This window comes from Lissotriton vulgaris, chromosome 9, assembly GCF_964263255.1.
Source record: "Lissotriton vulgaris chromosome 9, aLisVul1.2, whole genome shotgun sequence".
NCBI classification, from domain to species: domain Eukaryota; kingdom Metazoa; phylum Chordata; class Amphibia; order Caudata; family Salamandridae; genus Lissotriton; species Lissotriton vulgaris.
Genome location: NC_141697.1, coordinates 242,278,325 through 242,305,825, shown reverse-complemented (window position 1 = coordinate 242,305,825; position 27,501 = coordinate 242,278,325). Strand labels below are relative to the sequence as shown.

Genomic DNA, 27,501 nt, shown 5'->3' with positions numbered 1-27,501 from the left:
TCTGTCTGTGCCGGCATCTTCCGTTTGCTGCGAGGGGGCGCGGGGCAGCATCCAAGCTGGGAAGGCACCCACCCGCCCGCCACCCACTCATCCTCTCATCTCTCCATCCACCCGAGGGGGGCCATGGCCGCCGACAAAGTCCCGCAGAGGGCCGTGCACTACCAGGCGGAGATCAAGAGGCTGAGCCAGGAGCTGACAGAAACCACCCAGGAGAAGATTCAGGCGGCCGAGTACGGGCTGTGGGTGCTGGAGGAGAAGCTGGCCCTGAAGCAGCAGTATGAAAAGCTGGAGGCCTGAGAATGACAGCCTGAAGCACGAGCTGGAGCAGCTGAAGGAGGTGGGTGCGCTGCTGCTGCCTGGGCCTGGCCTCTGCGGGGCACTGCCCGCTGCAGCACAGCGCCTCGCACCGGGGTCGGCTCAGCGCTAGGGATCGCTGTGGCATTGCAGTGAAATGCGTGGGGCATGTGCAGAGTACCAGGAAGAGATGCTTCTAGCCGGGGATGGGGCGCTGACAGGAAGTTCCCCAAACATCCTCCCATTGCCAGGACAATACGTGGGGGCCGGGCGGAGGGCTTGGCCCTGCTCCGTTATTGCCTCTGTCAGGTTCAAGCGGTTCTTTGCAGGGGGCGGCAGGTGTATTTATTATGGGCATCTGACATTCTTGTGCTGCACTGCGCTTTGTCACCAGGGTTGCTGCTTTAGAATGTCACGTGCTGTCAAAAATGATAAATAAAATATTATTTAGCAGGCTCGGCGTTCAAGAAAATAATTGGACAGGAATATTTATTCTATAGGTTGGGTTGTGCTGAAACAATTGTGCTCACATTGTTCTTGAGAAGCTAATATCACGTTAACAAATAAAAGAAACATACTTTGTGATTGTCAAGTCCAGATAGGAGAATATTTCTTTACTAATGTAGGTTTTATGGTATATTTGCAGACAGGAGTACGTTTGTGACTTACGATATTGATTATAAGGCATATCAATAAAGGAACCTGCAACACGATTGACATGCAACTGATTGTCCTCCTTGCCTTTGTCTGTACCGTAGCGAGCACCTGGTGTCCAGGGATGCACAGTGGAGTGGACAGTGCCGCGGCTGAGTGTGGCAAGCAAGAGCCCATTGTGGTGGGAGTCAGCCCGTAGCCAGCGTGACTAACACTTTCTAATTATAGAAACAGACATTCATGGTGGACAAGGCCTCACCCCGCCTACCCATAACCCGGGCTGCACTCCACATCAGACCTTGTGCTCTCCACTTTTAGACTCTTACACTTGGTACTGTTGCTTCAGTATACCCAATCCATATCTTTTATTGTATTTTATTTTTAATTTTGACCTGCACTCATTCTGCTGGCACGATGCTCAGTCCATTCAGTGCACTGGATGGAGCCTTCCTAGTTAAGTTTCACGTAGGTTACACAAACCCACAGAATACTCTCGCTTGAAGGATGTTTGTTTCTTAAACTGTTCATTCCCGTTGGGAATGTGAATATCTCCTTCAAATTCTGCGCCTTGACCCTCAGTCTGCACATAGTTACATGTTCAGCAGCCTCTTCCTCTAAAGCAGGCATCATCATGCCACGCCTTCTATGGACCATTTCCAATCTGTCTATTTGTCTGGAGATGAGGTGTCCAAAACCAGCTATACACATGAGGCCTCACCAGGGTTTTGTTTAGTTTCTCAGCCCTTATCGGGTTAGACGTTGTAAAATCGCCATTAATTAAAAAAGATAAATGAAAGAACACACTTGAAAAAATGTGCAGGTACCAAGTGAATGTATGCATGAATGACATGGTAAAGAATCACATTTGCGAGAGATTAAGCTAATGACAATGTAAATGACAATGCCATTTATTTATCGGTTTTCAAAACCAACACATAAATACAAATGTTGTCATTTACAATGCCAATAGCTCTAACTTTTCCAAAGGCGAAACCATTGCATTGTAAATGCTTGTTTCTAGAGTGAATATAATCTGGGCAGAAAAAAATAAAGTGCAATATGTCTCCTCTGCCTGCAGGCATACGAGCAACATACAATTTGCACTAAAGTTGTAATGCCACTTTGAGGTAAAATATAAACAGGGGTAGAATACCATATTACAAGTTAAGAATTCGATTTCTAGATACCGGGGCAACCAAATCAAGAGAGGGCTCAAATTGTGCATGGGGTTTGCAAAACTACATTGTGAGAACCACAGTTCACCTGTTGCACATCTTTCTCCCACTTCCATTTACAAAAGGTCCTTCAGTGCTTACCTTGAAAGAGGCGAGAACCGTCATCCCAATATTCACCCAAGCCAAGACGTGTCAGTCTCTAATGTGAGGTTCAGATGAGGCAAAGAGAATGGCCTTCCACCTGTTAGGATGTCGTCCGCCATCAACCACTGAAGGTACCAGGTAGCTTCAACCAGAACACAGAAGTTGCCCAACAGGTACCCCAGTGTTTTCTCAATTGAAGACAAAGATTGTACTATAGGGATCACATATGCCACCAGGCAAGATGCACCATTAGTATGCGAGAGGGCCGGAGACCAAGAAGATGCAGAACTATACTGTCTTGAATAGGGGCTTTTGCTCAAAAACATCAGAATTATTACCTTTCCACACAACACAGACTCATTCTGTGGAAAGGTACTCAAAGACCATGTTTCGAAGATGGGCCTTATGAAGGGAATCCTTTGCACTGACTGAAGGTGACATTTCGGTTTGTTGATGAGAACTCTAGAGTGGACAACAAGAACTGCTACAGGTATACATGTATCCACAACATGCAACGATGGGCTATAACCATAACATCACCTACGGAACATCCAAGCAGCAGAGGCTTGCAAAAGTACAGAATGGTGAATTGGAATTGTTACAGTCTCACAACAAACTGAACACATCTGTGGGACTGCAAGATTGGCAAATGAAAATAAGAATCCTGCACATCTGAGAACATCCTCCAGTATTCAAGTTCCATGGTCAACAAGACCAACTTGAAAATGTCTATCCTGAGGAAGGTGTTAAGAAACCTGAGATCCAGTATTGGTGTGAGCACTCTGTCCTTTGTGGGAACCAGTAAGTACTAAGTAACCAAACTGGATATCTTGAGGGGCCCACTGGTCTGAATTAATTGTACGCCAGTCAGGTTGGCAAAAATGAGTTCCATCCCCAACAGCTCCTAGAGGGCTGGCGGAGGGGAAACTAAAGCTGCTTTGTAGCAGCTGCAATTGGCATAAAAAATTACTCCTGCATCTGCCTATGCCCTTTACCAAATTCCCTTCCTTTAGAGACACAAAAGATCTGGCCTGGTTGTGGAACAGGTTATGAGGACTACCACCAACGGTAGGCGAGGCCTCTCGAGTGACCTCTAAGCTTTCTGTATTATCTGTAAAACTGGCTAATAGGAGAAAGCAGGCTCGAACAGCGAGCCATAGCTGTATTGTCCTTAAATCGCTCCAAGGCAGAATGCACTTTCTCACCAAATAGCTTTGCTCCAACTGAAACTGCGATGTTGCTGGAAATATCAAATGCTATAGCAGAGGCAAAAACCAATTCAGGGAGAACGGAAAAGCTGGTTAGATCCTATGTGAGCAGTTAACTGGACAAATGCTGCTTGTTATTAAAGACTGGCCGTATAAGGAGTTGAGAGGTAAGAGAACAGTTCTTTAGGGGAGGAGTCACACGAATAATAAATAATATAATAAAAAATCCACATTTGTAAAGCGCACAATCACCCGCAAGGGTCTCTAGGCGCTGGGGGCCGTCGGGAAGATTAAGCAAGCTATTGCCCAGAGTCACATGGTGCTGGGCTAACCTGCCGCCGGAGCTGGGGATCGAACCGTGATCCCCAGATTCCAGCGTCAGTAGCCCTGGCCGCGGCGCCACACCTCTTCCTCTAACTTAAGACTATAGAAAAAGCAATTGTGAACGGCCATGGCTGGGACAGTCTAGTCATATAAAGAAAACTAAAGTTGCTGCAAAATAAACGGTGAAGCTCATGAACAAAGTATAAAAATAAAGAAGGTAAAGGAACAGTAGTGTGGGCTATTTGGGCTACACCAGTAAATAAGTCCTCAAAATCTGATATGCTCACACTTGACCCCACTACTGAGCGGTCAAATTTCTGAGAAAAACTTTTATTCTAAAAGCAAATATAGTATCAAGGAGCACACTAATATCTAAAGCAATTCAAAAGTCAAGTACAATATAATCTTTTAAATCATGGCATTAATGAAACATATATAGACGGGAGTGTTGATAGGTCTTGAATTCAATTATGTTTTTTATTTTCACAATTGGAAGAATGAATACATGCATCAGCCCAGCCAACGTATTTCTTCCGTAAAAAGACTTCATCCATCAGGGTTAAACTTGTTCTTCTGATAAATGTATTGCTGCAAATTCCTCACCTTTTTAATAGATGCCAGAGCAGTACTTATGGGGAAGAGGGCTGTGGATGGCCTCAAACCAGGAAGATCTACAGAACCAAGCAGGCAAAGGGCCCTTCTCGACAGACTTTGCTGTCCAGACAATAGTGATTCATGAACATATGGAGGGCCACTCACATAGCTGCCAGGCAGAGGCCATCTCCATGAACTCTGCGTGCTAATGCAGTGGTAGCAGCTTTGGTCCTGGTGGAAATGGCATGCATACCTTCCGGAGGCTGCTCCTCTGCCAGTGTGATAGCAGATCTTAATGCAGACAATAATACAGCATGAGATGCTATGCTTCTGCACAACATTGCCTTTTCTTGCTTTGGCAAACTGCACCAAGAGCTGATCATCTATCCAGTGGTATTTGGTGCAATCGATGTAAAAACTGAGTGTTCTTAGGGTCCAAGCGATGGGGCCTTTCCTTCTCCTAAGAGGGGTGAGGTGGAGCACAAAACGTCGGCAAAGTGTTGGATCGGCCAGCGTGGAACAGCGTCACAACTTTTTGGGGAAAGGATGCCCTGGTACGCAGAGCCAGCTCGCCAGGGAAGAAGGTGGTGTATAAGCACACAAAGTCTGATGTTCACTCTCACGCTGTACTGTAGTGATGGCAACTAAGTTTTCATGGCGAGAAGCCATAAGGAACAACTGTTTAGGAGCTCAAAAGGAGTACACATCAGCACTGCACCAAACCACAAATGTGTCCCAACAGACTATACAGCAGCATGACAAAACTGCATGCAGAAACTGATTAACCACAGTTAGGGCAAAAGAAGTTTAAGGGTACAAAAGGCTGGAGAAGTCAGACCATGACTGATGGATAGGTTGTAAAGATTCTTAATGGAAAATTAACTGAACAAGTGTGAGTAAATGATGTTGCTTGTATCACACGAGTTGTAATAACGGTCACCACTGCCAGACCTTGACTAGGAGGAGACTGAGTGAATCCCATAACAGAAATCAGACAAACAAATGGAGTCAGTCCTTCCATCTAGCACCTCACTCTGTCCCGCCACCCATGTATCCCCCGGGACTTGCCCCGGTATAACGATCTGTAGCTAGCTAGCACGCTTTAGAAATACCAAAATATACATCCATACAGGGATGCCAATATAGGGTTTCATTACTTTAAAGTAGAAGAGTGAGACAACGTTTCAATTTCAGCAACACACAACCTGCTCGCCCTACTGCTTTAGGTGAGGCTTTAAATGCAAAAGGCACTCTGAAATAAGTGCCTCCAAGCACAATATTTTAATCAGACTCCTGTGAATGAAATGTAACTTCTTACATATGTTCCCCCTTTCCCTTTACCTACTCGTATTCAGAGCGATATTTGACCATGTGGTTCGCTTTCTTCTTTAGACTGCTTATCTGGGAGAGCAGGGCCTGCTTCTGTTCTTCCAAGCTTAACAGCTTCCTAGAAACATTAAAACACAAATGGTAAATCCAAGCAATCATCTTAGACGATCCAAATATTAACACTTTACCATCTCATTTGTTCAATTAACAGTACTGCATGGGGGCAAATATATTTTGATCTTTAGAAATGTTCAGGCTTTGCTAAACCATACAATATTCTTAGAAATGTGAAGAAGGCTAAATCTTCAAACAAGCGTGTGTTATCCGATGTAGATTTTGCAAGTAGGATTATAATCTAAGGTGAAGAGATGGCAGATGGTTAAACAACACTAATAAGAAGCTACTTATGGATTCCTTTCCTCCTTGCAGATCCTTTCATACTTAAAATATCACCTGAATTTAAGCAAGAAACATTAAAATCACACCCAAAGCTGGAAACCACGTGCTACTACCAGCCTTTGGTTATAAATGAAACCTTAGTTCCATTAATCAAATGTACTGCCACCATCAGAACGATAAGCAACAATGTGAGGAAAGCTCCAGGAGAGAATTTGCAAGGAGAGGAAGGAATTCACAAGATAAGTTCTTGCACTTTAGTGGTAGTTCTTCGACCTGCTGATATTGTACGCCAATAGTAATTATGTAAACACACCAAATAGACTACGCAAAGCTAAAGGAGGTTTAGTAGTTGGCAGCAGGCCAACTATCTGCTGAAGTGGTTTATAATTATCTCAAAAGAGCAGCAACACCCCTCACCCTCAGAATGTTATTTGAGGAAGGTGGTTCACAGCAGTTCCTGTAATATTGGCTATGGTATCGCAGCATACAAATCATTCACGGTTTTTGCAAATTTGTCGATTTTCAACAATCAGTTTGGTGACCAATTTATGTTACATCTAGGGTTTACTTCCTGACTTATGTAAATTCACAATAGAACTTTGGAGTAGGTGACACTCTAGTGCATGTATCCTGTAACCATATCTAAGGAAACCCTAGAAATAATTCTAAATAAAAGAGAACAGGAGCTATTCAGCTCCAGCACACTGCTCCATGTAACAATCTTTCGGTAAAAGGGGTGTGCCGTTCCTCAAGGCAAGAGAAGTGCAGAAGATAAAACTGCAGGAAAAGGAATGTGCTCCAATAGGAACACGGGCCCTCAAACACCTGAATGGGTGTAATGCTTCTTTTTGTGCTAGCTCCCCATTGGGCCGGTGCTGCAATGCCAGACGGGCACCCCCTGGGGGCTCTTTGCCGGAAATATTACTTTGCCTTCTGGTAAAATGGGGGTGTGTGTGTTCAAGTATGATGCGTAGAGTGGTAGTAAAGAGTGGGTTAAAATAAGTGAGGTGATGCTCAGGTTAGAGTATTTAATGATTTAGCTCACCAGCCTAATTAAAATGCTAATTTATGATAAAATGGTCCAAGAAGCTTTGTAAGTAAATTGGTCTAAAACAAGGTCAACATGTTTCTCGCCTATATATGTCAGAACACGATTATCTGGCAATTCCTCAGGACCCAAGGAAAAAACCTACACTACATTCTGACTGAATTCAAATAGAAATCATAAGGGGTTGGAGTAATCAGTCACACAACAAGTCAAAGAGTAATATTGTAACATATCACATATATTGTATATCAGTTTAACATTTGCCAACCAACTTCATGCGTAAAGGAATAAGACTGTATTCCTTCGAAGCGATAAGCGTCTCCGGGCAAGTGCTGCCTAGGAAACTCCAGCATGCAAAATTGCTGACATTGCGCAGTCTCGGCAGCGGCAAACAGATCTAGCCAAGGCTCTCCCAACTCTTGAAAGAGACCTTGCACCACCTCTGGATGAAGACGCCATTTAAAATCCACTAGCCATCGACAGCTAAGTTAATCATCTCTGGTATTCAGAGAGGGTGCCAGATGTTGAACCATCAGAGACGTGCCTTTATGTATCAGCCTTGTCCAGAGACGCAGAGACTCTTGACAACTTACCCTGTCTGTTTCAGTACCACATGGCAGTGGTTTTTCCCGTCAACACCTGCACCAGCCTGCCCTTGATCAAAAGAAGAAAGGTTTCAACACCAGTCGAACTGCCTAGAGCTCCCACAGGTTGATATGAAGCCTGGTTTCTGCCTCTGATCTCCACCTCTCCCAAATGGCCGCACTAGCCCAGGAGTGAAGCATCAGTCACTACAGTCCGCTCCAACAGGAAAAGGGAGAGGGATCAGCTGCTGACTCAATCGTGGCTCGTTAACCACCACCGCAGGTCTTTTGCAGTCCCTTTCGCGATCTGGACCTGTTGGTTCGATATCCCCGATGCTGTGCCCACTGGGACTTCAGTTCCAGCTGGAAAGCCTGCATATGACAAGGGGCGTGATGTACACATGGGGTAGAGGAGCAGTCATGTAGATGCTGTAAATATGCGTAAAATGGCAGAATTAGTGGCGCAGCAGGAGCAAGCGGGTGGGCGAGCACGAGCACATCCTTAGAGCGCAAGCATGAGCATCTGCGTCAGGAGGGGGACACAAAGTGTAGTGAACAAGGAGCATGTGTCACCAGCAGGATACAAGAGGCCCAACAGCCTCAGAGTCAGTCTCACTGAAATCCAGGATAGAGGCTGAAACTTCAGTATCATATCATGAACATCCTGGACTCGCTGCTCGGGAGGACAGGCCCAAAACTGCACCATACCTATAACTGCTCCAATGAAAGGGAGCGTCTGAGAGGGCGTCAGGTGAATGAATGATTTAAAGAGAGCTGGCCTCACCCCCGAATGGGTATATCCCCGCTCTAAGTTGTGACTTTGGCACGTTGATGGTGATCCCAAGAGAGTGCAGGAGGTCCGCCGTAGTCTGGAGGTGGGATATGAATGCCTGGGGCGAACCTGCTTTCAACAACAAACCGTCGATAGGAACCTCGGACCTCCACTGATGTGCTGCAACCACCACCATCACCTTAGTAAACACCCAAAGGGCACTGGCAAGGCCAAAATAAGCACAGCACATTGAAAGTACACTTTGACCACCGTGAATCAGAGATAACGCCTGTGGGCCAGCAGGACTGGGATGTGGAAATATGCACTCTGCAAGTCCAACACTACCATCCAGTCTGCAGGGCACAGAGGACTTGAGGTAAAGCGAGCATTTTGAAATTCTACCCTTTCAGGGTGAAGTTGAGAAGGCACAGGTCTAGGACAAAGGCCTTCATCCTTTTTGAGTACCAGAACGTAGCAGGAATAGCAACCACAACCTACTTCTGATGCAGACACCTTCTTGATGACCCCCTTGGGCAACAGAACTGACACTTCCTGACGTAGCAAGGAGAGATGGTCCTCCGACAACCTGTTGTGAGCAGGTGGTATAGGTAGAGGAGTTTCCAGAAAGGGAATGGAGGAGCCCCTATGGATTATCTGTAAAACCCATCTGTTCGATCTTATCGACTGCCAGTGGTGACATATTCTGCTACCCACTGGGTGCAGTGTTGGTAAAAGGGCCACCTAAAGGGTTTGAGGCTGCAGCTGCTAAGGGGGATAGTCAACTGGTCCGACCTCTAGCTGGTGGTCCCAGTTAGTTTGTGGGAGCCATGTCCATCGCCATATTAAGGCTGGGAAGCATGTTGGCATTGGTGGCTGGCTGGGAAAAGACATGGCTGGTAGCCCCTTATGTAGCCACGAAAGGGGCAAAAGGCAGACTGTGGTTGGAGAGGGGCCATTGACAGGCCTAAGGACCTGGCTGTAGCTCTGCTGCCCTTGAAGCGCTCCAAAACAGAGTCTGCCTTCTCGCCAAACAGGCGGGAACCATCAAAGGGCTAGTCCATGAGCAAGGCTTGCACATCTGCCAAAAAGCCTGTGGTTCTCAGCCAGGTGAGGAGCCTAAGTGCCACCAACGATGTCCTCGCTCTACTCAGCAAATCACAGTGTCCAGTCAACATCTGATGGTGAACTTCACTGCATCTCTGCCATCTGCAATTTCCTGTGAGTGACTCCGGGTTAATCAGAGACATGGGCAGAACTTGTGCAGCCGAATCCCACACAGTTTGAGGACAATGTAAGATCCAGGACCTCAGCTGACCTTCTCATCACCACTGTGAAAGAGGCACCTTCCTCGGTAGCCACAGTAGGGGGAGTGACCAGGTCTTGGGTTTTGCCCAGACTACTAGCATTCGCCAGTTACTCCTGTTCTTCTAGAGGATTGTGTTAACCATAAGGTCCTGCAGCCCCTCCCAATCGTCCCCTCTCCAGGCCAAGAAATAAAAAAGGCACTGGCTCCAACTTGAATGAAATGGTACTGGACCTGGCATCGCGTGACGCCTGTGATTTCCATGTAGGAGTCGGTTATAATGATTGGAACTGAACCACCGATGGGTGTTGGTTCCAGGAGTAATGGCACTGAATTCGGCATTGAGGAAGATCACGACCTCGCAGGTGTTGCCACTCAGGATCCAGTAATAGATCCATAGGGCCTGACTAGTGCCAAGAGAGGATTCTCTAGTAGGAATCCAGTCGGGCAGCTAGCAAACCAGAGGGGCCCAAAGATGCTCCCATGGGGTCAAGCTGTTCAAATATGAGGTGCATTGCCTCATAAAACTGAGTTGGGTGGGGGTTGTTCAAGGAAACTCTGGGAGTCGTGGAGCAGACCCTTGCACAGGCTCCACAGAAGAGCGAGGCTTATAGTGCCGACACTCCCACACCTCATCCGAATATTTGGACCAGCGCGGAGAAGTCAAAGAGTGCTTCGACTTCTTAGCTTTCTTGTGCTTACGGAACTTACCCAACAACTTTGATTAAGAAGACTATCGTCGGGAGTGGCTATTCGAGCAGTCCAGGGCCCTTGTGCGCAACAGATTGTGAGCGTCGTGTGGTTGTCGGGTGGCAAAATCCCTTTTGTGCCCAGCTGGTAGGGCCTCTCCTCCTCTTTTGTGGAGTGAGGATGAGCAAAGAAATGAGGTAGAGTGATGAATTCCTAAACATGGAAGGGAGTCACAGTAATCAGGTCAACCGAGTCAGCAGCACCAATTTTTTGGGCAAAAAAAATAGTGTAGGGCTGTTGCATTGAAGTCCCAGAGGTCATGCATGTGACTAGCTAACCATCACAAAGGGGAAGACAGTCTTTAAGGGCAGGAAACTCAGCAAACAGCTATGCATCGGCTCAAAATAAAAGATGCCCAGACCAAGTTCAGATTTCACTGTGGCATCACAAATAGTTTGGGAGGGAATGCTCGTGTCAAACCTTTGAGAAATCTCATCAGAAAAGGCGATTTAAACAAGAAAGGTTGGTCTGGCAAACACACAAAGACCACACAAATAACTCTTGATAGTGTCCACTGCAAGGCCATGCTGGGCCTAAGATAAAACAAACAAAAGGACATCTAACTGCTTTGCTTGTAAGGGGTTAGTCTTTTGAACGCCACATCAGGTCATAAATATATTTCATTTCCCATCCTAAATGGACTTTGTTGCTGTCCAACAAAGGCAATTGCCGCTGCTCAGTCTCAATGCATGCATTGCGGTTTAGACTGCAGATCTAGGTGGAGGACCATGCTCTTCTGGTGTGACAGGAAGTTCTTGCAACGTGACAGCCTGATACTACAGAAACAGATGCTCATGCCCAGAAGGGCATAACACTCTCCTAGCCCAATATGGCTCCAGAATGTCTTTAAGCCCGGTAGTTAATGTTTTTAAGAACTCGAGGCAGGGGTTGGGACAGGGGGAGTTCCACAGGAGTACCACATTTTATTCCAGCTGTAATGCATCTCCTAATGAATGTTCTTGGGAAAACCGGATGTGCAGACCTTTTAACGCTGCGCATGGTCAACAGTAGCAAAAATATCTAGCCAGGATTATCCCCACTCAGTGCCAATCCAGGATACTGATGCGATTCGTGGTCTGCCATATACTGACTGTCAAGTTAGTCTTCTCTGGTATTCAGAGACCCTGCCAGGTGGTTCGCGATCAAGAAGTACCCTGGTGCTCCAACCACCTCCAGAGGCATAGAGCCTCCTGAAAGAGGACCCAGGTCCCCACTCTGCCCGCTTGTTACAATACCATATGGCAGTGCTGTTGTCTGTAAGAACCTGCATCAGCCTCCCCTTAATTAACAGCAAGGAGGCATTTGGACACGGCCGAATGGCTGGTAGATTGGTGTGGACTAGCCCTGCATCAGAGACCAGAATCCTCTGATCTCCACCTCCCCCAGATGACTCACTCATCCCTGCATGGATGAATCTGTCACTACAGTCAGCTCTGGGTGGGGAAGGAAGAGGGACCTGCTGCTTGACCAGTTGCATTTGAGCAGCCATCACAGCAAATCTCGAGCCATCTCCTCCAGGACCTGGATGGCACCAGCCAGATTGCCTTGATGCTTGGCCCATTGGAAATTTAAATTCAATTAAAGAGCACAGCATGCTTGCGCTGTCTGGCAAGGAGGATGAAAGAGGTGAAAAGGCCATAGAGTCTCAAAGCTGCTCGCACTGTGATCCAAGACTGCGCCTGAAACATTGAGATCACAGCCCAAATGATCGGCACTCGTTGTGGTGAAGGGAACGCCCTGCTCGCCACTGTGTCCAGGATTACCCCAGTGAATGTGAAGGAGGAATTTGGCTCATTGATAGTGAACCCCAAAATGTTAAGAGGTTCGCCATTCAAGGTACAGAAATACGAACATAACGTGTATTTGTAAAGCGCACGTTTACCCGTAGGTATCTTGCCGCTGAATGACCGATATTTATTGTTACCCAACTCAATGAAACAATTTTTTTCGATCTCAGATGGATGAACGGCTGAGTGGACCAGCAGGGATTTGAACCTGTGACCATGAGGTCGAACACAGGCCCCTGCAGTGGGTGCATTAGTCAAGTGAGCCACCAGACCTGGCTACTAAATACTGGCATCCCTCACCTCCAAAGATGGTAAGCGACTATCGCCATTACTTATGTGAAGACCCAGGTGAGCTAGTGAGGCCGAAGGAGAACAGTGAACAGAAAATGCATGCTCCTAGTCTACCTTGAACCTCAGATAACATTAGTGGGACTGCATGATGGGTATATGAAAACCAGCATCCTACAGGTCGAAGGACACTATCCAGTATCGAGGGTCAACAGCAGAGAGGATCTGGGTCAGTGTACATGACTTACAACCCTTGCTTCTCTTCAAGTCCAGTACCCTTTCAATGGCATTCTTGGAGAAATAAATGCACTTGTCAAATTCGCTCTGATGTTTTATCGCAATAGCAGATAGGGCCGAGAAGAAAAGGCCCTCTATTGAGCGTCAATTTGAGCGGTCATGGGAACGGCCTCGGGACCGGGACAAACTTTGCATTTATGATTTGGAGCGGGATCTAGGAAAAGGCTGAAACTTCTTGTGTAAAACGACATACAGCTTTGCCTCCAGGTGTAGGGAAAGGAAAAAAGGAGATGCCCACACCTCATGGAATACACAATTATTCAAAGAAAAAGGCACGTGTAACTGAATTGCACATGTGGAGGTACATTTATTTATACCAACTACTAGTATTTTTTGAATTTTTGGCAAATTATTTTTTTTGAAGAGCAGAAAAAGGGATAAACCCATACAATCAACACAATAGTTATACAAATACAAACAACAATTATGAACAATGACAATTAATGGGAAACATAAGAACAAAGAACAAAAATATTAACACATTAGGAAATTCATGGTTAAATGTGAATGCCTGTTTTGAAACCACCAAAGCAAAGTGAAAAGGGGGCAAGAGCTTGCACAATGTCCATTAGCATAGATACATTTAATGTGTTACTGCGCTCTTGCGTAATGCCGACGCGTTTCAGGTTCGAGCAGAACGTATTCGAACCCTCATCAGGGCTTTGTGAATAGTCTGTGTGAAAAAAGAGAATGGAAACAATATTGAAAGCCAAGACTAATGTGAAGCAATTGAACTCATGGGGTTGTGAAAAAGGAGGGTACCTGTGGTTGTCAGGCTCCCAAGAACTGATCGATGGACAGGGGGCGGTGTCACAAAGGTTTAATTCTAGAATGAATAGAGCACATAATGTTTAAGGCGTTTCATATAATTATAATTTCAGATTCACCAAAAATAGGTGGGGGAATCAAGAATGGAACCTACCTCTATGTGCACCGGACGGTGGGGGAATCAAGAATGGAACCTACCTCTATGTGCACCGGACGGTGGGGGAATCAAGAATGGAACCTACCTCTATGTGCACCGGACGGTGCACATAGAGGTAGGTTCCATTCTTGATTCCCCCACCTATTTTTGGTGAATCTGAAATTATAATTATATGAAACGCCTTAAACATTATGTGCTCTATTCATTCTAGAATTAAACCTTTGTGACACCGCCCCCTGTCCATCGATCAGTTCTTGGGAGTCTGACAACCACAGGTACCCTCCTTTTTCACAACCCCATGAGTTCAATTGCTTCACATTAGTCTTGGCTTTCAATATTGTTTCCATTCTCTTTTCTCACACAGACTATTCACAAAGCCCTGATGAGGGTTCGAATACGTTCTGCTCGAACCTGAAACGCGTCGGCATTACGCAAGAGCGCAGTAACATATTAAATGTATCTATGCTAATGGACATTGTGCAAGCTCTTGCCCCCTTTTCACTTTGCTTTGGTGGTTTCAAAACAGGCATTCACACTTAACCATGAATTTCCTAATGTGTTAATATTTTTGTTCTGTGTTCTTATGTTTCCCATTAATTGTCATTGTTCATAATTGTTGTTTGTATTTGTATAACTATTGTGTTGATTGTATGGGTTTATCCCTTTTTCTGCTCTTCAAAAAAAATAATTTGCCAAAAATTCAAAAAATACTAGTAGTTGGTATAAATAAATGTACCTCCACATGTGCAATTCAGTTACACGTGCCTTTTTCTTTGAATAATTGTGTATTCCATGAGGTGTGGGCATCTCCTTTTTTCCTTCATTATATTATGGTCCAGCCCACCCTCAGTCCCAATCAGGACCTGACTCCTTCTTTTCTCCAGGTGTATGGGGGCACAACTATCCAATCACCTTGAGCTGTGTCCCAAGCTTAGACACTAAAGACATCTCATGGGGGTCCATGCCTGAAATCTGCTTCGTGCAGTCCTTGAAGGCTTGAAACCTGTTGTTTTGGGTGGGGAAAACCAACAAAGTTTGGAGTGGACCTCCTGATTCGCATAAGATAGTAAAGAAGGAAAGGAACTTACGACAGCACACAGGCACGGCACTTATATGCGGCTCTGCTCCATCACTTTTGGGGCAGTGTGAAGTTAGCACGGAGCCACACTATGTTACTTAGCGGCACATTGGAGCACTGCTATAGAGAACATTTTCTAGATCCAGTCAGGCACCTGGGCATAATTCTAAGGTAAAGTATTTGTGACAAATTAAAAACTCTGGATTAGGCAGGGAATCTTTTAGGAACACACAGTAACTCAGGTATTGAAAGGCTCTCAGGAGGCCTTCTGCCTTGACTAGAGTATTGAGCTCATCATTTTGCCATTGGTATTTGATCTCCGCCTAGCTTCTGACAATGTTCTGCTGGGCTTCGTTTTATTTGAACTCTCTCTAATGCATTTGATACCATGGATCTTGCCATTTTTTGTAAAACAACCTCATGACCTGGGCATCAGCAGCCAGACACGAATGGGAGATTTTGGGCCAAAATTTGTCTTCATCTAAACAACTATCATTTGGAATTCCTCAATCACTTTCTCCTTATTTATTCTAAAAATATAAAAAACCATTAGCTGCACTTGTTTTCTCGTAGGAACCCCCCCCCCCCCCCAGACGACCCCCTCCCCCCAACCCCCACCTTTCTCAAATGCCATCTATTTTGAAAGTGCCTCTGGTGCTCATAGTCCCGTTGTCAGTTGCTTATATCACCCCCGTGTCTGAAGTAGAATGGGGCGCACCTGGGTCATGTCACGCGGAATCACTACTGGCAGTTCGTTACTTGCAGTCTACATTACCCAGAATGCAGTTTGTTTTTCGCGCCAGTGTGTGGTTCCGTTGTGTTGGTATTTTCTTTTCGTTCCTGTAGTAGGAAACCGGTCCGAGCATGGCCTGGTTAGAGGCTGTAGCACTGTGCTGGGCAATCAGAGTCTTTTGTATCCCACACTTCCAACCCTACAATTCCATTAGCAGCAGGACCAGAGACGCCATTAAAGTAATAACATCCCTCCATGTAAGTATGGATTGCACATTGTCAGCGTGTTTTCTGTTTGCTCCGGAATGCAGGGTGGTCCGAGAAACGCCATAGACTCTCTAGACTCTTGCGGAAGGGCCTTCCTCGCGTGTCAGTGACGCACGCAATATATTCTTAAGAACCACCACCTTCTGTAGAAGTTGATGAGGAGACACAGCGGTGCTTACAAAGTTAATTTATTCAATTTCGGCATGACGCGTTTCGGTATTACACCTTTCTCAAATGCCATCTATTTTGAAAGTGCCCCTGGTGCTCCTAGTCCCGTTGTCAGTTGCTTATATCACCCCAGTGTCTGAAGTAGAATGGGGCGCAGCTGGGTCATGTCACGCGGAATCACTACTGGCAGTTCGTTACTTGCAGACTGCATTATCCAGCTGTACCCGGCCACGCGTTGCTGTGGCTCAGTCTGGTTAAATGAAGAGAAAGAAAAGAGTAAGCGCAAGTTTCTAATATGTTTAATTTCACAATGCTTGTGGGTATACAATATGTTTTTGTCCATATTAATATATGTAGTCTATTGTCTATATGCGTCCCTTGTATTTGTTGCGCAGCAACCAAATCAATAGGGTCTGTTCGGGTTGAAAAGTGAACCAACTCCTCCCCCTCCCTCCACCCACTTCCCGGTCTGCCATCCTGACACCAACTGTCCATCCTAATATATGTAGACTATTGTCTCTATGCGTCCTTTCTTAATGTTGCCAAGTGAACCAACTCCTCCCCCCTCCCTCCACCCACTTCCCGGTCTGACGTGCTAATGTTGCAAAGTGAACCAACTCCTCCCCCCTCCCACTTCCCGGTCTGCTATCCTGACACCAACTGTCCATCGTAATCTATTTAGACTATTGTCTCTATGCGTCCTTTCTTAATGTTGCAAAGTTAGCCAACTCCTCCCCCCCTCCCTCCACACACTTCCCGGTCTGCTATCCTGACACCAACTGTCCATCCTAATATATGTAGACTATTGTCAATATGTGTCCCTTGCATTTGTTGTGCAGCAACCGAATCGATAGGGTCTGTTCGGGTTGCAAAGTGAACCAACTCCTCCCCCCTTCCTCCACCCACTTCCCGGTCTGCCGTCCTGACACCAACTGTCCATCCTAATATATGTATACTATTGTCTATATGCGTCCCTTGTATTTGTTATGCCAAATCAATAGGGTCTGTTCAGCCTTTCAATTAAAAACACGTGCGTATTGAACACACGCGTATCCGAATCCAACCTTGTGTGTATATATATATATATATATATATTCACGCGCTAATGTTTCAAAGTGAACTCCACCCCCCATCCCTCCACCCACTTCCCGGTCTGCCATCCTGACACAAACTGTCCATCCTAATACATGTAGACTATTGTCTCTATGCGTCCTTTCTTAATGTTGCCAAGTGATCCAACTCCTCCCCCCTCCCTCCACCTACTTCCCGGTCTGCCATCCTGACACCAACTGTCCATCCTAATATATGTAGACTATTGTCTCAGGGCTCCACAAATCTAAAAAATCTTACTTGACCCACAAATTGGTTGCATACGAATTTTCTTCAAAACATTTGCAGCGCCAAAGACCCAAGAAAACGTTGGCAAACCAAATTGTAAACAGCAAATTCATGGGGATGAAGAGGCATGCTTTAAGACCTGTGTCTGTTTAGTGGGCCAGGTGTTGGAGCATCAATAAGTGGAAATAAATAAGTGCAGTAGTCACCACCACTAACCTGTGCACTAGCGGTGGAGCCAGGGGCTGGTCTAGGGGCGGGGCGAGAAGGCAAGCTTAGCATTTAAGGAATCTTCGTTCTCATTCTTTGTAGTCGTTTCATTAGATTAAAATTTTCTGTCCACACTCATATGCTTTCCCCTTGTCACTGTGCTTTATCTCCCAGGTCTGCATTTTGCATTTCCCTTTTGATATTTTACCACTCTTCATATTTATCTCCACCTCTTCATGTTCCGTCACATCTTTCATCTCTCACTGCTTTTTCCTTCTCCTTGCCTCTCTCCTCTCTTTGCTTCACTCTTCTTCCCATGTCTCCAAATTTGTTTTGTCCTTTTCTTCTTTTCTCTTGTTTATTTCCCCATCTTCCTTAACCCTTTTACTTTTTCCATTCTCATCATTCTCTAGTTTTCTTTTACCCATTTTACACCCTGTTTCACTTCCACACACTATCTATTTAACCACTTTCTCGTTTTCCTTTCTTTTCTTCCTGTCAATAGTTTGCTACTTCTCTCCAATCATGCAGGATATTTTTCCCTAGCCTCCCAAAAAGCATAAACAGCTTTGTAATACTGGCAGGTTAACAGGCTGTTGTGGCGACAACTTGAGTTCTGCTTACACTGCACTCTAATAATTGGGTGTGCTTTAGGCGCAGCAGAATAAACTAGTGCAGGACTGTAATGCAGACCCAGGCTCCAAAACCTTAATAAAATAATTAAATGAACAATGGGAGAACAGATGATCCAGGAGCCTGGAAACCCTTAACCAGAGATGGGCCCACCTTGTTCACCCTCACATCCCCATCCCTCTCCCTCTCCTCCTTTGCAGGTTACACGATCGGCCATTAGCACCTTGGCTTGATCAGCTACTGAAAAAATCAGTAAAAGAACACTATTTACAGTGATTTACCGAGAAGGACCGTACTCACAAGGGACTGAGGAACTGGGAAGTACTACCTGTTGTAGATGATTGCCGGAAATGTGCTAGTTGCGGCACCCGTTCTTAGAATGCCACCCCATGACACAGGAATCAAGTTACTCAGCCTACTGGAAAGGCCAAGGCAGATGGTGCGGGGTCAAGCTTGTTGCTCCGACTATTCAAGCTCTAGTACAGCCTGTGTGACGCAGTTAGTTGGGCCTGTCAGTAAGAAATACAACACACACGCGCGCACACACACACACACACACACACACACACACACACACACACACACACACACACACAGCCTGTGTGACGCAGTTAGTTGGGCCTGTCAGTAAGAAATACAACACACACACACACACGCACACTGTTGAGTCAATAAAAGGATGCGTATTTCTTTTTCCTGGGCAGCTACGTTTCTTTACTGGCTGCAGAAAATTCAAGTTGTTTGACATTTTTGGTACCAATGAATTAATAGCAAGGTGAGCGGAGCCATCTGAGAGGAGAGAGATGGACTTAAGGTGCATGCTTTGCTGGTGTCTGTAGAGCTGCACTGGCGCTCAGAATGGTGCACGTAAATGCTTCACTATCTCAGCCTCACATGCATAACTATGGGCAGTAGATGTGCCGAAGAGAGAATTTGGCACTAGCTGTGTAGACATAATGCGCAGCTAGCAGTTAACAGTCAGTGAGAGTAACTAAACAAGCATTGGAAATGCAATAGGTCTCGCATTAGAAAAGTTGGAGCTATTGGTCTTGTAAATGTAATAATTTTTTAAGTTATGTTTATGTTTTTAGAATAGCAAATGTATTAATTTTGTTATTGTAAATGCCAATATTTATAGAATTTGCAAATGTGACACCTATAGCATTATTAAAGCTAGATGTTTAGTATTCCCCTGTCTTACATGTATTGATATGACAAATCTTAATGGCTTATACATTTTATATGTAATTATTAATTATATAATTTTTGTAATGTATAATGGCACTACATTTAAAAAAACAAATTGTGAGATTATGTGTTGCGTATGTTATATTTTTAAAAAAATCAAGATTAAAAGTGTAATATTAATTTTTTTGTACTTTTGTAATAAAGCTTTAAACATTGATACATTGCATTTTTGCTGAGAACTGGGTAAAGTGAGGGTGTGAGGGTGGTAGAGTGGTATAGTGAGGGCGGTAGATAGTGTAATTATGTGGTGTGTAGTTATGAGGCACTGAGTGGTATTAGGAGTGTATGTTGGGTTGAGCGCAGTGTAAATATGTAGCGTATAAATATGTGGCACAGAGTGGTATTTGGAGTGTATGTTGCATTGAGTGCAGTGTAATTATGTGGTGTATAATTATGTGGTAGTGAGTGGTATTTTGAGCGTATGTTGCGTTGAGCGCAGTGTAAATACGTAGCATAAAATGTTGTACTGAGTGGGTGTTGTAGTGTATGTTGCATTGAGTGCAGTGAAATTATGTGGCACTGAGTGCTATTTGGAGGGTATTTCGCGTTGAGCGCAGTGTAATTATGTAGCATTTAATTATGTGTCACTGAGTGGTATTATGAGGAGTGTATGTTGTATTCAGTAGAGCGTAATTGTGGGGCGTCTAACTATGTGGCACTGAGTGTTATTGTTTGGAGTGTATGTTGCATTTTAATTATGTGGCATATAATTATGTGGTATTGTGTGGAGTGTGTGTTGCATTTAGTAGAGTGTAATTATGTGGTATGTAATTATGTGGCACTGAGTGGTATTCGGAGTGTATGTTGCGTTGACCGCAGTGTAATTATGTAGCATTTAATTATGCGGCACTGAGTGGTATTGTGTGGAGTGTATGTTGTATTCAGTAGAGTGTAATTGTGTAGCATGTAATTATATGGCTCTGAGTGGTATTGTTTGGAGTGTATGTTGCATTAAGTGCAGTGTAATTATGTAGCATATAATTATGTGGCACGGAGTGTGTGAGGGTGCAGTGTGTGTGAGGGTGCTGTTATGCCATGCTATACTATGTTATCATACGTTATGCTGTTATGTTATGTAATATTATGTAATATGTTATGTTATGCTGTACTATGTTATGTTACATTATGTTATGCTAAGCTATGTTATGTTAGGTTGTATGGTATGCAATTTAAGGTATTGATATGGTTTTCGGCAATGTTTTAGTTGTACTGTTGGGTTGATTACCTGATATTTACAGCTGGATGTTGGTTGCGTTTTCTGTTATAGTTTTGTTACACTGAAGATTCTGGAAAGCTCCAATAATTAGCATCGGTACATCGACCCCACTGAGCTCGTATGATAAAGGGTGCAATCAAGGAGCGCCCTTGGGGGGTTCTTGCAATCCCAGAGGGCGGTGCTACAACAATGAGCGCTTTGTGAGGGGGAGTGGGAATGCGGTGGGAGCTGGGCAGAGTGTGCTCGGATACGCTGGAGGTATGCGGTGAAGGTGGAAGGGAGGTACAGAAGAAAGCTGGCTGGTGATGTGTGAAAGAAGAGGCGGCGGGGGGTGGGGGGGCGTGAGGCGGGGGCAGAGCGCGGGCAGGTGGGAGGCCGTGCCATGAATCACACAAGTAGCTGAGATTATAATAATCAACATGTATCGAAGCATCTTAAAAATCTGTCCAGATGTTTTACAGGCACCGTATAATTCACATTATTTCTAAAGTACTTGCACAAACAGGGGCATTCCAAACGTGTGGAATGTCTATTCAATTCATGAGGATTTTTTTAATAGCAATATAGGTCATCAGACCGAGATTTTACAGTCTGTAGGTTCCTTTTATTACTCTTATTATATGTGCGTCTTAGATATGCAAATGCGTTTAGCAGAAGCGCTGATTTGCAGAACAGAAAATATAAGTACTGCATTGTAATTCCATTAATTAAGCGCTTGCTGTCCATGACGAGGTATGTATCCGTGCACTAAAATGCACACAGACGTTTGTGCGTGCATGACGTCATCTGGTCTCATTACTAATAAAGAAGGCTTTATAGAGGAATGCAGTACGCAGTAGCCTCTGTCCGCCCGCTCCCCATCACACACAAATTATGGACCATAAATGGCATATTGAACCACGTAAATTTACTTATGTATTGATTATGTTATTTATTTAATCATGTCTATAATTAAACCCGGGAACCAAAGCAGAAAAGAAGCATTTATTTTAAGAAAAGGTATTTTGAAACTTCTTTTGCAGGTTTGTGTGCTATGAAGCCGCAGACATTTGAGCTGTGGCGCTCTTCTGCCCCTACTTTCAAAACTGCCATCACAATGCGACACGGCGGGCAGGGGAGGGGGCGGAGCGGGTAAAAAAAAAAAAAACAAGACGGAGGGAAGAGAGAGAAGGGGAGGGGGGAGGAGAAATGCGACACGGAGGGGAGGGGGCAGAGCGGGTAAAAAAAAATAAACAAGATGGAGGGAAGAGAGAGAAGGGGAGGGGGGAGGAGAAATGCGACACGGCGGGCAGGAGAGTGGGCCCAGCGGGGAGAGCGGCGATGAGGGTGTGAAGCAGCAGGGGCCTTTGAAGTGAAGCTAAGCTTCACTTCAAAGGTGTGGGAGGAGTGCTGCTGGGGAACAGATGGCGATTAGATGATGTGCACGCGCATTTTAGGTCAATGCGCTTGCGCATTGACCTAAAAGCGCACGGGCACAGCACCAAATCGCCAGTTGGGATACTAGTTGGGTAAAGTCTGTTTAAGTCGCTATAGTCTCGCTTCTCTCAATGCGCATGCGCATTGATAGGTCACGAGACCTAAAAACTGTTCCATTTCAAAGATGATTGTGTAGAAAAATAGTATTAGTACACTCGAGGCCAGAGGTAGGATAAGTCCGCCATGTGATGCTAGAGAGGCGGCTGCGAAATTACACACTGAAACAACAAAGCTCAGCGTACAACAAAAAAACATTGGAAGTTCATTTGAAAAAAAAGACGTGCATGACATTCAGCTGGTTTTCAAACATAGAGACTCAGAGAAAATCCACTGTAAATGCAGTGCAAGTCACGGCTGGTGTAGGTGCGGTAGGCCCCACCGTCCCGCCCCGCCCCACCCCACCCCACAGTGCTTTCCTGCACCGGCCATGAAATCCCACCCCAGCACTACAATCGGAGCAAGAACCCCTAAACCTGTGGCTGGTGGACTGGCCCCATCCAAGCGCACCTACCGTCTAGGGCCCCTCCTCCGAGAGACTGAGCTGTCCTTGACAGGCTGTGGCTTACTTCAGAGCATGGGCAGAGCTTCACTTACAGGTCCTCTCTGGATGACAACACCCGGGGTGCAGGAGGATACCTTTGCCACTGCTCGGGCACCAGTGATTGTTATAGTTTACGGCCGGTGGAGTGGCCACCTATGGAATATGGCAGCCGTACTGTGCTCTGCGAGTTCACTGCCGTCCACAAATCTTTTCCTGTGGTTGAATGTGCAGGCCGGGGCTTGGAAAGGCAGCTCACACGCTTCTCTGGCAGTATATCTTGCTGCGGTTAACTGTAATCAGCCAATGAGAAGCATGTAAACATGCGTAGCATACACATATCCGGAGAGCACAAATGATCTTCTATCACCTGATTGGCTGATTGCAACACGGGCTCGGCCTGATGAGACCTAGTTGCAATCAGCCAATCAACACCAGTGGTTTTCCCGCATTTTCACGTAATCATTTCAGTATGCTGTCCCCTATAGACTTCTCCTGGCACTGCAGTAGCTGCATGGAAACGGCAGCAGATTTCACTCTCCAGGCCGGTCAAGTAGGCCTGAAAACTGACTCGCCCTTGAAGAAATGGACTCGCATTTGCAAGCGGGCGAGTACATTTTTCGAGCCCTCTATGCGTCTATTGTAGTTGTTGCGCAGCAACCCAATCGATAGGGTCTGTTTGTCCTTTAGATTAAAAATACGCGCGTATTTGACACGCGCGTATTCAAATCCAACGTTGTGTGTGTATATATAAACACGCGCTTATTCTAATTCAACATTGTCAAAATTTCAAATCAATCGGTGAAGAACTTTCGTAGATTTAAGATTTTTATCAAACACACATTGACATTTTTATGTGTGTTTGTGCTTTCGATTAAAAACACGCGCGTATTTGAATCCAACGCTGTGTATATAAAAACACTCCCATATTCATATGCAACCTTGTGTCAAAATTTCAAAGAAATCTGTTTAGAACTTTCGGAGATTTCAGATTTTGAACAACCCAACAGTTACATTTTTATTTATATAGATATATACACACACACATACATACATACATACATATACATATATATATATATATTCACTGAAAAAACCATAGGTTATAGACAAAATATAGTTAGGAATTAGCATTTACAAAACCTTATTTTACTCACACAAAACCATTGAAATTCCATATATAGTTAGTTGCACTAACTATATATCGCGCACCCGCAATCCACTGCTGATGATGTCACATATTACATCATTCATGACATGGTCAGTGACATCACTGATGACATCACTGATGACATCTCAAATGACATCACTGATGACATCACTGATGACAACACCCAGTGACTGTATATTTCTGTAAAGTTAAAATATGTCTTACATATTGAAGAATGAGTGGATGTATAAGTGTCTGGATGAAGGATTTAGTAGGTGCATGACTGACTATGAGTGAGTGATTAAATGTGTCTCACTGAGTGCATGGGTTAGTGTCTAAACTGTCTTAATTTGTGCATCATTATGTCTGTTGTTCTGTAAACTGTTGCATGTGTTGATAAGTAGCTATACGAGTAACTATATGGGTTATTGATTGGTTGCCCAAGTATTTGTATGGGAGACTGAGTGTGTGTGTGTGGGTGGCTGGGAGGTGTATGACTGTGCATAGATGTGTGAGCAGTTGATTCACTAGATGTATGGTTTCAAAAGTGCATGTGGAAACAGCTATATGGGCGGTTGACTGTGTGCATGAGTGTATTGGTGAGTGAATGGATATCTCAGTGTTACATGTCAAAGTAAGTACATATGTAAAACACAGTACATGTGAGAGTTGACATATATAAATAACTGTGCATAAGAGCCAGTGAATGTGTGAGTGGCTGTATGGATCATTGTGAACTTGTATCAGGGATTGTATAATAGAGTAAATATGTGTTAGTATATGTTTGAATAAGTAAAGTTTGTATAACTGTATAGTTGAGGAAATAGAGGTGTGATTGATTCTTTGCATGACTGACTAGGTGTGTGAGTAACTCCATGGATGAGTGACAGTCTGAGAGTGTCTGTTTACACTGATTGTATCTAATGGTTATATTAGAGTCTGAAGAGGTTCATCGTATTATCACATGAATGATATCATCAGTGATGTGATCAGTAATGTCAAATGAGATGTCATCAGTGATGTCATCAGTGATGTCATTTGAGATGTCATCAGTGATGTCACTGACCATGTCATGAATGATGTAATATGTGACATCATCAGCAGTGGATTGCGGGTGCGCGATATATAGTTAGTGCAACTAACTATATATGGAATTTCAATGATTTTGTGTGAGTAAAATAAGGTTTTGTAAATGCTAATCCCTAACTATATATTGTCTATAACCTATGGTTTTTTCAGTGAATTTTCAAGGTTTTGTAAATGCTAATTCCTAACTATATATGGTCTATAACCTATGGTTTTTTCAGTGAATTTCAATGGTTTTTTAATAGCAAATATCAAAAGCTGTCAAATGTCAAGTACGTGATAGGTAAAAACTTTTTCGTGTTTATGCACGCTGATGTGCTTTGAACGCTGCCCCCCTCCCCTCTTTTCTCTTAGTAGTACTCTCTCTTTGCAGATAGTGAAGGGTAGTTAACGCAGGCCTTTACCCCCGTTGTAATCCGTCATGCCTGCTTGTCTCTCCATTTGATTGTTATCCAAGCATTTACTGTTTTACAATTGATTCTCTTTGGTTCATTCTCTATTTACAAACAAGCACAAAGTCGCAATACTCTGTTTAGTCTTTGCAGATAGTGAATAATCGTGAAAAATCGTGTAAAAAAATAAAAGTAATCTAGCAAAATCAGTAGGCCACTAATTGGATCTCTTTTTGACCTCGCTAAAATAGAAACATTAGGAACAACCCTTCATGAGAAATACGAAAATAGTGAGATGAACTGAGCTCCACACCATGAGGGCTGCAAGACAGCTCGGCTCCGTCACCCACCCCGCCCAAAATAACGACAAACCCTATGCAAATATTAAAAATATATACAACACACCAGCAAAGTAACAGGGTAAAACATTTTATTAAATAACTATTTACATAACTATTTTATACTTTTTGTTGCCCGATCCGGCTAGCTCAATCGATCGAGCATGAAACTCATGCACTCTGATAGCAAGCGTTGCTGCTGATGCTATGCAGACCAAAACTGGTTTTCAGTTTGTAGATTCTTCTAGATTTTTCCATCCAAGGTTGGTTGAGTTTGTAGAACGATGGCTTCAGATTTTCAACATACGGTCAGGTGGCGCGGACTGGGAGGGGGCGCTTGGCTCCTGCCCCCTCCCCAAGTAAGATTTTTATACGTGAAAGTACGTTCATGGTTTTGGTCCCTGAGTTGCTTCGATGTCACTGCCATTCTCAAATGGCATAAGTTCTGGATGTTGGGTGCCATAGTTCAGAGTTCTGAGCAGCGCTTGTAACACTGTCTGAAGCTTATTTGCACCTACTGCAGCTTCACTATTCTCAAAGTAAGTGAGGGCCGTTTGTGGACCTGACTGCATTTGAAAACAATGTGATATGGTACCTCCCTAAACCGCTTGACGGAGGCCCCCGAGGGGCGGTGTGACGGCACGGACTCGGAGAAGACGCTTGGCTCCGACCCCCTCCCCAAGTCTTATAGCACTGGTGTAGCCTGAGATCGCCCCCGACATAGGCGGCCGGCTCCCGGGGTCCGGCGGAACTTTTTGCCTTTTGATGACTCTTCTATTCTGGACCTTGTCCCACAATCCGTTTGACCTGAAGACACGCTGTAGTGGGGCGCCCCTTTACCGTTTTAGTTGCCATTCCGCCCGCTTTTGCTACACTGTGCCTCTTCCGCCATTCAGCTGTTTACCGCCCGCTCTTGCGACTACAGCGTCTCACTCACCATGTAGTTGAGTTGCTCCCGCTCTTGCGATGCAACGATAGGCGGCTGCCACAGGACTCTCAAAATGGCGGCCGGCTCTTCAGATTTGGGCGTGGTCCACTAAAATAGCCCTGGGACACCTTGGAACTCGGACGCTTGCCTGATAGGGCTTGGGTCCCATTCTCGAAAGCGTCCCCTCAGCCGTGAAGATTCTACAAAAGTCTTGGGGGCCCACGACTCCCGCAGGCTTCTGGTGGGGAGCGGCTGCCATGATTGCTCGTGGAATGGCCACGACGGAGCTACGAGATGGTGGTGCTCTCATGCTGATGCCAGCTTCAGTCTGAAACATCCAGAAACACTGTAGACTACCAATTCGATCAGTTCCGGTAGCGCCCCAACATGACCCGGTAGAGAAGAACTTGCCCTCCCCTCTGACTGATGGTTCTTGTTGCCTGTCCCCTCTGTTGTCATTTAACAGAACTTTTTGGACTGCTGAAAGGGGTTGTGTTCCGAACGCTGGTTGGTGGAGACATTTTGACTATATTCTTGACCTACGTTGTCGCGTAATGCGTTATATGACACGCCGCGTTAGCGCACCCGGAAGTGCTCCGGTGCGCGAAGCGCAGCTTCCCGGAAGTGATCCGGGGCGCGCAGCGCGTAACGTAAGCATAACAGGTCATGTGACTTGTTAATAAAACTTTTCATTGGTTCATTTTACTTTTGTTATTTTAATGATGAAAAGCTTAGTCATATGACCTAAAAATTACGCTTTTTATTGGTTTCGAACATTATTTTTTTTAAAAAAATATATGTTATAATGTTCCAGGCTAATGTACTTTCCCG

General features: G+C 44.8%; 1 protein-coding gene and 1 pseudogene across 1 annotated transcript in view; one reads left to right on the top strand and one right to left on the bottom strand.

The window, feature by feature from the left end:
• KNL1 (kinetochore scaffold 1) overlaps positions 1-27,501 on the bottom strand; it is a 617,593-nt gene that overhangs the window by 136,189 nt on the left and 453,903 nt on the right. The window contains exon 20 of the mRNA XM_086937420.1: positions 5,739-5,840. Coding sequence (XP_086793546.1) covers positions 5,739-5,840 — 102 coding nt within the window. The remainder of the gene's footprint in view (positions 1-5,738; positions 5,841-27,501) is intronic.
• Positions 124-427, top strand: LOC147689917 (protein bicaudal D homolog 2-like; annotated as a pseudogene).